Genomic DNA, 12421 nt, shown 5'->3' with positions numbered 1-12421 from the left:
GGCTATCTGTGAGGGTGACATAATTCCCAATGGGCAGCAATGTAAGAGGCATTCTTCCTACTGATCACCACACTAATGTACTGTGAGCTGTGAATATAGCAATTATAGCAGGGGTTCCCCGAAAACCTGAAAGTTATTTCAAGGGTCCCCCCCAGTTAAAAAGGTTGAGAAAGGCAGCTATAGACCAACCTCTCTCAACCTTTTTTACCCCAGAGAAACCCTTGGGAAAAAAATGAGATTTTGGGAATCCCCTGATAAAAATGGATTTGTTGAATTTAATGTTCCCAATATAGTGATAATCAGGGAAGAGCACCCTTTACAGAGTTAGTCAAAATGCCACCTTTTTAGACAGCTAAAAGAATACTGGTTTCATTCTAATGGCTTTGTCAAATAACAATGAACCCAGGACTATGCAGGCACCATCAGATGAGAAGTCTATAAGCCAAAGCTTATGGAACCCCTAACAACCACTGGAGGAACCCCGGTTGAGAGCGACTGGTATAAACTTATAATGACTAATGCTGCTTCTAATCCTGATGGAATTTGGGAGGCCATAGCCAACCATATAACTGTATTATCAATCAGGATTCAGGTCACTATAGCAAAAAGTAATTTGAATTCACAGGGAGGTACTGCCCATATTGCAACACATAAAAACCAAAAACATCTGGGTTGGGCACATGTATGCATGTTTTAAGAAGAGATACCTATTTCACCAAAAAATGCCTTTTACGTTGATCTGTTTTTACAGATATTTTTTTTTACCTTTTATACTGTTAACTGCTGACCTATTACAGAAACCTGCATAGACAACCAATGGCAATTTTAGTTGTTTTCTTGTCCATATCAATCTATCACTCTCTTGTGTCTGGTCATTTGCATGGAGGTAAATGATGTTAGTGTGACTTCATAAATAGCATATAATTACTGTGTAGGATCAGACAAATATATTTTAATAGAGGTTACAAATTTTTACTCCACCATTTACTTTCTTCAACATAATTGCTTTTCAATAAAATGTTGGACAAAATTGCTTCCTCTGAGCACTTTTTGTCAAAGCGATACAATTAATGCAATCTTCAAAATGTCACTAACGCTAGGATGTGCATCTACCTATTCAGCGGGTGACTCACGTATTGTTACAGTGCAGGAAGATATTGGTATTAAACAAGTTACAAGATTTTATTCAGAAAACTAATTACTTGGTCATTAACTGCTTCATATTTCCCCACAGTTGACCTGTGTCATTAAAACATTTGTGGCTTTGATGAGATTTTTATGCTGTGTGTAAGCTTGTCCTAAGTAAGAATGAGTGGGGTGATTTCTGCAAAATCGAGTTTGTTGACCTATGCTGCCAAAGTGTAAACTTTCGGCTCATTGACGAGTTTAGGTGAACATTGACTTAAATGTTCCTTTTTTGTGACTATTATGTGTGTACTGTGAGTGTTTTTATTTTCTATAAAAAAAACTATTTTAAATATTGAGAGTAATGAGGGTCTTCATGCTGGTACAACAACAGGTCAACTGATGTTGATATCCTTAAACTCAGTTGCTATTGCACCCTTCAGATTTGTCTATACCTTTCAATAGATTTACCTAAAATGACAACAAATTCAGAAATATCATAGCAAAGATCAATTACTATAGCTTCTGGCCATGTAAGCACCATGACAGCCGATCAAAGTGGTTATAATAAACAAGGTCCTGTCTATCTAAAACTGCTCATTTGTTGTCAAATTTGTTTTTTAGGTGTTGTGATGAATTTACGGTTGGGAAAACAAAAGTTCACATGTTTGCAATATTTTATAACATATACTAGCATATAAAACTTTTCCTGGGAAAAAGAAAGTTCTACTAGGGAGCCTAAATTATTACTCTACTTTGAAATAAATTACTTTTCTGAATATATACAAAAATACCAAGGATGTGTACGTATATAACATTCCCTATGATAGGACACCTGCTATTGTAAGGCTCAAACCAGAGTAAAGGTTGCTTTGGACAAGCAGTGAGAAGGAGAACGGCATTTGCTCATACATTTGGATGAAAAGTTTTTATTGTCGGATGCCCCAAATAATTCTTGATCTTTTAAGGCTGAAGTCACCTCACCTGTGCAACCATCCAAAGGCTGGTCATGAAAGGGGGGGTCAATCAGAAGACCAAGATGGAGAACCTTGGCTGAAATGTTGGGGACCCAATTCCTGCATATTTATTCAGTAGATCATTTAATGCACAATTCTTTTTGCAGTGTAGGCAACAGTTATCCTGTGCTATAGGTGACACCTCATAGGGAAATAACTACACCAGACTTGTGATTTTTGAAGAAATGTTTTTTTGCTACTTTAAAAAAAAACTTTTTAACAGTTTATTGTTACATGTACATGTTTTATCATTGTATTGGTGGGAATACGCTTAGAAAAATGCAGTGGATGAATTATTTTTACTCGTATTCTAATATTTAATTAATATACATATATTTAATATATCAAAACAATTTATTATATATCAAACCTATAGCATATATAATTATAAATGCTATAGGTTTGATATATAATAAATTGGTCTGCACTAATCCAGAAGACAGTTCTCTGGGTGGTGTTTTGGATATCGTTCTGTTGGATCTCAGACTAGGGTAGTATCTGTCTGTGGTTAGGTTTTTTTTTTTTTAATGATATATATATATATATATATATATATATTTATTAAAAAGAGTTTTACTTGTGGAAAAACATCAGTCTGAATTTTGGCCTATGGAGTTGTTTGGATTTCAGAAATAGATGCACCTGGGCAGCACATTAGGCTCATTGGGTAGCACTCTTGTCTTTGCAGCACGTAGGTCACACGTTTGCATCCGAGCCAGGATTCTATCTTCATGGGGTTTCCTTGTGTGGGTTTCCTCTGGGTACTCCGGTTTCCTCCCACATTCCAAAAACATGCAGTGATGTTAATAGGCTTTCCCTCAAAAATTGTCTTTAGACTACGGTAATGACATATGACTATGACATTAAATTTTGAGCCCCGATTGAGGGCCAATTAGTGACATGACTATGGACTTTGTAAAGTGCTGCATATTATGTTAATCCTGTATAAATACTGGTTAGAAATAACAAAGCCTGGTACCCCATGTAGCACCCAATTCAAGGCAGACTAGTTATGGAATGGATTGCTATTTGCTTTCTATTATCACATTTAGGTCACCTGAATTACTAATGGTCATCGGGAGCAAGAAAGAGTTCCCAAAATAAATGTCAACATCTTCCTGCACAAAACTCTTAATAGCTCTAAGCTTTAAAATAGCCCCCCTCCCGATACTAATATATAAATCCTAATATAAGAAAACCTAAAACCCAGCAATAGGATGTTATCCAACATACCTTGTGGGGGACTAATCTGAATTTTCGAATTAACTGCAAATGAATTTCTGCTCAGCGTGCAACAAAATTAATTTGGTTTGTGGCTGCAGCCAAATTTAGGAATAAAATAAATGTAAAGTATGGGGGAAGAAAGGTAGGAGTGCTCATAAACATATAAGCTTACACTGGACGCACGGGAAGCCTCTTTCACTGACGTAAAACTACCAATATAATGTGGGTTTTCACTGGTACGTCCAGCAGACTTATCAATGGGGGTTTGTTTAGAGGGAAGCAATAAATAATTTAATTGAACGCTGGCCTTCTTAAGTGCAGTAGAACCATCTGTATTTACCAGCTGCCAGGTGGAGTTAATCTGTGAAAAAAAGTGTGATAAAATGGAACTCCCAAGAGGTAAGCCTACTTTTCTATTCATGTACAATGTGCTTACCAGCTGTGATTGGCAGCTCTGTTGGTTTTATATTGAAGACTCATTATTTCTATTGTACAATAAAAATCCATTGGTTCCAAGAGTCATGGGTATTGTAAATAAATTATTAACAAAGGCAAAAACGACACAGCTAAAACTTGTTGTTTTAATGTCTAAATTTATAACACAGGGAATCAGACATTCTCTCTAATGTGAGACTCTTTCAAGTCTATGTGTTTCAATGGCAGTAATTGATTCCTACCATGGAATGTCTGAGGGAATGTCAGATTCCCTGCTTTAAAAATATAGCCCAAGATGTTTAATTTTTTTTCCAGTTTTGGCAAGCTTCAGTACTGTCTATTCCCATTATGGCTCCGTGCTGAATTTTTGTGTATGTTGAATTAGGGCAATCCATTTACTTACTTTGGGCTACCCAACTCACCACCACCAACAAAATTGCATGCACATCAGTGTGTTGCCCCAATGATGCAATGCAGTGTGCTGATAAGTTGATTTTGCTGCCAAATGCACCATGGTGGCAAAAAGAATCATGTGATGCATGATGTGCCTCAAAAACAACATTCAACCTTGCACTGATTTATGTGCATCGTGACACATTAGGAAGCCCATTTAAAGCATTTTGCCCAAAACTGCAGTGCATTTATGTGACATGTGCTTTTTAAAATGCAGAATGCACCGCACACCAACATGAATGGCAACAAACTGCATTTTAAAAGCCATAGTGGGAAAGGCTCCCTAGACAGATTTACCCTTACTTTCTCTGCTCTGATAGAAGTTTGATCACACTGGACGTTAATGAAAATCTCCCCAAAAGGATACAAATGGCATTTAAAAAACTAACAATGCTTCTACCTTTTTCTATACAAAATTAGGTTAAAAAAAAATATGTTTTGGCTGGAGATGGGTTTTAAAGTGCTAAAATTACCCTGACAATAGTTATTAGCTAAATGAAAGAAAAATATGCAGGTTTTAATGAATTTGGACCAAAATGGGCAAACTATAAACTCTCATAGCCAAGTGTCTGTACCCATGACAGGTATTCGGACATAGATCATAAACAAGCTGTACACGGGAGCAGCTCCTTCTGCATTCCGAGAAGTGTTGCTCCCCAGAGAGCTCCACACCACACACATTCTAGTTGGCCCATGAGGGTGTTCAAAAATTGTCTACTTCAGTACTATCCCAAATTCCACAAAAACACCCCATGAATATTCACAGACATAACAAATGTTCACAGAAATGCCAGACTTGGCAGTCCAAACCTGATCTTTATAACAATACTTCCAGCAACTTGATCCCTTACTAGTTGCTTAGTGTCAAGCACAATCCTAGAACTTCTCATGTTTAGTGGTTCAAAAAGAGAACTTGGCAGATACTGTTTAACAACTAAGAGAGGTTATCGACTTTTAGGTAATATTTTTCTAGTTTATATTTCTATATCTATTGCCAGTTTTGATTGCCTTCCTGTTACACTGACCCTGGTTTACCAAAACACATGCTAGATAATTGGCTCCCAAAATGATCACAAAAAATATGTGTACAGCATTCCTATGATGACGTTTAGTGATCCCCCATGGAGCTCACTAAATGACTGAGAGGGGATGACTGCTATAATTTCCTATGGAGGAGGATGCAGCAGAGTGCCTCTCTTTTGTCCTCTGCTTCTCTACATAGAGCTGAACTGTGCTGTTTTCACAGTACTTCTTCATTTTAGTGTTGCTGCAAACAATCACGAAAGATAATTTTCATTAACAGAAATGTAAAGCCTGTACATAGCTTGACATTACCAGCTTACCATGTTGAGTATACAATGAGTACCTATTTTCCTTAATTGTTGTGCAGATGTCACTATACGTCCTGTCCTAGGGTCACAAGGTTTTTTCACCATTTTATAGTTATGGAGAAGCAGCATTCTCCCAGATAATGCTTTATGACTACAGAACATTTCTCCCTGTCCTTTTATTTGTATATTTGATAGACCAAAGGGGAAGAAGTTATTTTTTAGGGTTTACATACACTTTAATTTTGCAAACAGCTTCTAAATTTATCCAAAATTTACTATATTTTAGAGATGAAACTTGAAGAAAAACTGAACCATGTCCATCAATTTTAAAGAATAGCCACCTGACATATGAGCACACTCAAATATACACAAGCCTAAAAAGTATGATTTGTGCTGTGAGCACCTTTTACTTCACACATTGCTCTACCTATATGTTTCAAATATTCTGAAGCCACTTCTACCCACTGCTAACACACCCCTACCTATTCACACTAAGTTCACTGAAGTTCATTTACACTCCATTTTGGGACTTCCCATTTAGAATTGCCAATTGTATGTGTACAGAACTGGGACACAAATACCATACAAGATGCATTACTGCCCCTTGCAGTGGAAAACCATGTGGTTAGCCACTTTCAGGTTCAAAGCAACCTGCTGCTATGTGCCCAGGGATGGCAAACTGTACCCCGGCTTAACACATTTGCATGGGGTGGCTCTTTAGGTTGCTGTAAGGCTATTTCCAAAGAGAGAAAAAGCAACTGCACAGCCAAAAGCCACTTGTTGCTTTTGGGAAAACACTGCGATTGACCAAAGCCTACACTGCATGCAAACATGTGCACAAAATGGCTTGCAACCAGAGTGAGCAAATCTGAAAATCACCTTTCTTTTTTCCAAAGGAAAGAGAATAAATAAATATAATTATAATTTTGTTTTTCAATCCAACTGCTATGATTATAAAAACATACTTTGGAGACAAAAGATACACATAGGGGTGCTGTTTTTAAAGATATTGGCAGTGCTAAATATCAACCATGGTTTCCATGTTGGAGAGGAGGAAGCAAACCTAAATAAAAGAACTGGAAAAAAATATGAAAGTGTGACTTACCACTAGATTTCCTATCACCATGACGAGCATGAAGACAAGGATACACAGGGGTTGACCACTGACTTCCATGCAATCCCACATGGTCTCAATCCATTCTCCACACAAGACCCGGAATACAATCAGAAATGAGTGGAAAAAATCACTCATGTGCCATCGAGGTAACTTGCAATCTTCATTAATCTTGCAGACACAGTCCAGGTAGTTCCGTCCAAAAAGCTGCACCCCCACAACGGCAAAAATAAAGACGATGATCGCTAAGACAAGGGTAAGGTTCCCGAGAGCCCCAACAGAATTGCCAATAATTTTTATGAGGGTATTCAATGTTGGCCATGATTTTGCCAATTTGAAAACACGGAGCTGTAATGAAGATAAAAATGAATTTCAGTTTACAGGAACAGGTACATGAACCTACGGAGATATATTATCCAAGAACTCCCAAATACATGTATGTTAAAACTGATACGTATTTCTTTCTACACATACTTATAGAAGCAATCAGGACTTGATTTAACTGAATAAAGTCAACATATTCCATGGTCTAGGTCAGCACACAACAGGTTGCTAAGTCGGAGAGACTTACAAGGCTGTGCAGGGATAAGCAAATTTGTGCTCCTTGCAAGGTACAGAGCTTTTGTCACCTACAGAACTGGACTTTTGCATACAATACATAAACTTACTACCTTTTTGGAAACATAGAAGTTACATAGTTACATAGTAAGTCAGGTTGAAAAAAGACATAAGTCCATCAAGTTCAACCCCTAGGGAAATAAACATATTCCAGATATAAAACTCTATGAACATAAGTGCTTAGTTCCTTGCAAACACAGGGACTTGTATGTCCTTGACCTTACTCATATAAGCTTACCAGTCGGAAGGAGCGGAGCACAGACAAGTTTCCCTTACTGGAGAGACAGAATTCCATTAAACTCAGAGACACGATAAGGCTGTCAAATATATTCCATCCCTGCTGGAAATAGTAGTAGGGATCTAGGGCAATCATTTTGAGGACCATTTCAGCAGTGAAAATACCAGTGAACACCTGGAAAATACAAGCAAGATAACACAAATGTGAATAAATTCACATCACACATGTTGCAGCAAGCAACTGTTATTATTATATTTTTCTATATCATAGGCTTGACTGGATCAGCAGCAGTAATTCTAAACTTCAAAGCATCAGAAAGTGTTTTTTTTGTTCTTTCCATTTAACATTAAGGGATAAAAAGGTTTTCAATGGGGCTTACGGTCAGGTCAGTCAGGCAATTTAGGGCAATTTCTCACTATGAACCTTTCATAGTATAAGTCATACTTATACTATAAAAATTATCATTGATATAAATTGCTATCTCAATTTTACAGTGATTCATAGCTCAGCCTCTCAGCTTCAGCATCAGTTCACGTCTGCAACAAGTATATCCAATATAAGAATAAACACCAATATTTGTCCACCCAAAACTTGATGTTAAGAATTGCCAGTGACACCTCTATTTCTTAGCTAAACATTACTAAAATAGGGTGATTGGAAGCAGACCATCTCAACAAATTATTTAACATTAGAACCTGTACAGTGACCAAATCACCAGTAGCTATAGCAAATCAACTGCTACCAGAAATCACTAACATTAGGAAATTATAACAGTGATTATTCACTAAAAAAATCCTATCTGACCTGACCCCTAGGTGTGAAAGGATTTCAAGCCATTTCAGACTTTAAGTTGCAAGCCACATGGTTAGCTGTTCCCAGGTGCACAGCAAACTATCTTCTCAGGAGCAGCAAAATGAACTACAGGTCAACACATTTGGATGCGTTGCCCACGCTTTTGTGGTGTGGTCCTTCCTCCAAGAGAGGAAAACCAACCTCGCCAGCAAAAGGAACCAAATCAAAACTCTAATGCAATTGCAACAATACTGCGTAAAGACAGACTCAAAGTGCTTCTTGACGGCTCCCATACAGTTGAATAGGAGTCTGGGAATGTGGCTGAGCACGTGGTACAGCACTGCAGTTTAAATGAGCCTTAATTAGGGCACAAAAACTGCACCCACAGCAGGTTATAAAAATGAAATGTATCACTTGGATTTATTCACATTTTTAATTTGAAACTTAAAAATGAATACTTATCTCAAATTTGATTGGAAAGAAAATAAGTAAATATTATTCTGTAAATATATTTTTGAAATAAAGTTTTGGGTGGACAAATATTGCTGTTTATTGTTATATTGGATATACCCAGCCACGTTATTTATCATCTTAATTTCTCAATTTCCTAACCCTTATATATGAATGCCTATTGGCTTATTTGTAGCACCTAAACTTACAATGTTTCTTGCGGCTTCTATTCTTTCTGTAATGTTTAGGAACTAAATAAACAAGGAGGAGCTAAAAGAGCTCAATTCTAAGTTTATTAAAGTTAGTTAATTAAACTGCTATGTTATTAGAATATTTGTAGTTGCCCTTTAAATTGTTGAAATGTAGTAGCATTTCTTTGAGTTAGTAGTTCTGAAAACTAAGGGAAATTTTAAGTTAATCACTTTTAAACTTTATTTAAACCTAATTTCATGATGTGGTGTTTAAGTATCTTAAATATGAGCTGCACTAGTGGCCACCTTAAAGTTTACCAATTCATGGACACATTTTGCCATATCTTTGTGCATGGAAGCGGAATGCTTGGATCTGCAATTTGCAGTTTTTATGATGGCTAGTTGGTGACCAGAACTTACACGAAATAATAGAAGGTAAACATTGGTGTCCTCTACCAGCTTCCAGCCTACTGACTAGACAATGGGTTTGCTGTATCACCCAGCTTCACTGATGAAAGTGTATCCTCTCCAGCCTTGGAGAGCTTTATACAATCAGGCCAAATGGAATAAGAAAGAGCAACAGGCGACCTTTTTGACCACTCTCTCTTCTTATCAGCTGGTTCCTTGAGTTAATAAAGAATACACTGATACAGTAAAGTCTATTTTTTTTATTTCCTTGGACCTTGGCAATAAACCTGTGTTTTGTCATTTAGCATATGAATGTAAGATAGAAACAAACCGGAAATAAATTTATTAATAACTGTGAACTTTTTATTACTGTTCTGTAGGGCCAATTGGGTCTAGGCACCTAAAAACAGCATGCTGTACACAGTGTCTTTTTTGACAGCTATGTCTAACCTCTCACCCTAAAGCCATTGCATAGAAGTTTGGGTGAATATATAGTATTGACTTAGAAAAACTGAGGGCACAAATAGGTTCAAATATTGGTTTGCCTTTCTCGTGTGTATTAACCTGACTGTTCATCTGCCAGGATATGATGTAATTCCAGGCAACATCACAGATATGGCAGATCCCCGGGGAGAGTAGAGAAGCTTCCAAGGTCTAAATATAACTCTTGGAGCCATTCTGTTGCCTAAGAGCTACTCCTCACTATGTGAACTTTTGAAATGTTGCCTGGAACAAGTTAAGTGGTGCGTTCTTTGCTTTTTATTCTCCTTCATTTAGATAATGCATTGTCAATAACAAGTCTGCCCTTCGATCGCCCATGTTTCAAATGCAGTTTACTATTACTGTAAACAAGCAAGAACCTCTGGGAACACCAAGTCTCCGGGGGGCTCGTATCCTAACTCCTCTGGCACTGAGTTGGTATTGTGTACAATAATATGCCTGCGTGCAGTCATTTTAGGTTTCTTTTATTGTATACTCCTATGAATAAATGAAAATCACTTTGTCTGGACATGTATCTGATTCTGGCAAAAGTTTCATTATCTGTATTTATTAAGCCCATAGGAGATCACTTATGCCAACTGTCTGCCTGCCTCTCTCCTCTGCAAGACAGGTAACGTCTTTGTTAACTGTAAAAACATTTTTTTTTTGTATAGTTTATTCTTTTTTTCCTCTATCACATACAACCAGCACACTTGATACATGGTTATTAATGCTGACATTCTATTACTGTGCCACTTGAAGTTCAGTGAAAATCGTTATTTTCTGTCCAAAAAGTTTCTCTTAGCTGGCATCTTGTGAAGTAAGTAATTATAGTCAAAAAAACAGTAACCCTTTGCAGCCAATCTGACCCCTCTTCTCCTAGATTTGGGTTATCATTGGATTGCTGATTGGTACCAGACACATATAATATAAGGTAAATCCATTTATACATATATTTTACTACATAGGCTTTAAATTAGAAAAATTTACAGTGATCATTGTAAAACTCTGGTCCGCTGCTCTATATAGCTATAGGGTATTACTAGGGTAAATCCTATAATATTTTAGTTATCAATGTTTGAAAAGCAAAAAAAAAAAGGAAAAAGCCAAAATGGGGACTTTATAGGCCAATAGATATGTAACATAAATTAGTAGTGGTTTATATAGGCTACTATGAGATATCCCTTTTCTGTACAAAAGAAAATTGTAGTTTGCTTTTCACGTTATAACTGAAGTGAATAGGTGCACAACTTATTGGGCCTGAAGCTCTCCAAGACTGGGGAAAAGAGACTATCATAGGAGAACCTGGGCGATCCAGCAAACATGGAATGGATTTTCTAAAAATATTTTGATATTAGTTATCAAATGTTTTTAATCCTGGACCAGACCCATTTCAGGTATCCTGGATCACCCGGATTCTCCCATGATGGACCATATTCTGCACTCTTGTAGAGATTTAAAATATCAGGCCCATTAGGTAAACTTTCTCAACTCCTTTTATATCGGAACTAAAGTTCCACAAAAAAATGCTCAATCAGGCAGGTTGCTTTATTGCATTATTGCTTTAAGAAAGGAGAGGTGAAGTCCCTTCTGCAATAATGCCTCGTACCTGCCTGATTGCTCCAGGAAATTGTCAAAAAAACTAAGCTGGGCATTGCCAGGTTACCCAGCAATCCTCGATACCCCTTTGCTTTAAAGGGATGAATGCTCGGGATTTAAGACATTCTGGCCTGGCCAATTAGGATGGCTAATAACCAAAAGATGGATAATGAACAAAACGATGGTGGGGCAGAATGGGGACAGGTAAGTATAGAACGTTTAGTTTGGCAAGTTTAGAAAATTGTCCATTTGTATACAAGTCCAAATGGAGAATTTCAAATGCAGTAAGGTTGAATTTTTACTATTACACATTACTTACGTAATTTCCAGTTGCCAGCATTCTGTCAAATTCTTCTGTCATCTTGTAGTGTTCCAAGGCCATAAATAGAGTATTTAATACAATGCAAATAGTAATAGTCAGATCAGTAAAAGGATCCATGACTATAAACTTCACTCCTTTCTTGATATATAACCATGAAGTACAACAGTCCCATATGAGGAACCTCTGAGCAAAGTGAGTCCAGCATGGAGGACATTTTTGACGAGATTCCTCTAGTTCTGAAACAAGAATTAAAAATACAACATTAAGATTAGTTTGAATTTTTATATAGGACCTTAATGGATGAAAAACTCATTCCTAAAGCAGATGTAATATTTAAACATCTTTTTCAATACTTTTTTTTTACAGAAGTAGCATCTTGGGTCATGAAAGAAAAATCAAATGTACATCATCTGCAAAATTATCGGGGCAATAAGATAGCCTTGTTGTCTGTCAGACTGTTTATACTACAAATTAGTAAGTCTGACGGCACATCGATAGAACTTGCCTAAAATCAATGTCACTTGTTGGCAGGGCTACAAATCGTGTCTTTAGGTGGAGAGAATAACAGTAATTCAATTCTCAACATTCAAAACTCAACTTGGCACAATTTCTTTTATTTACTGGA

The 12421-nt window shown here is 36.9% G+C and overlaps 1 protein-coding gene across 1 annotated transcript in view; it reads right to left on the bottom strand.

Annotated features, from left to right (window-relative positions):
• Window positions 1-12421, bottom strand: part of LOC140332095 (sodium channel protein type 5 subunit alpha-like) — a 238635-nt gene that overhangs the window by 92365 nt on the left and 133849 nt on the right. The window contains exons 14-16 of the mRNA XM_072413393.1: window positions 11794-12032; window positions 7555-7728; window positions 6690-7046 (exon numbers count right to left, since the gene is read on the bottom strand). Coding sequence (XP_072269494.1) covers window positions 6690-7046; window positions 7555-7728; window positions 11794-12032 — 770 coding nt within the window. The remainder of the gene's footprint in view (window positions 1-6689; window positions 7047-7554; window positions 7729-11793; window positions 12033-12421) is intronic.

The sequence above is a fragment of the Pyxicephalus adspersus genome, chromosome 5, assembly GCF_032062135.1.
Source record: "Pyxicephalus adspersus chromosome 5, UCB_Pads_2.0, whole genome shotgun sequence".
NCBI classification, from domain to species: Eukaryota; Metazoa; Chordata; class Amphibia; order Anura; family Pyxicephalidae; genus Pyxicephalus; species Pyxicephalus adspersus.
Note: the sequence above shows the minus strand (reverse complement) of the source record. Positions and strands in the feature narration are given on the sequence as shown.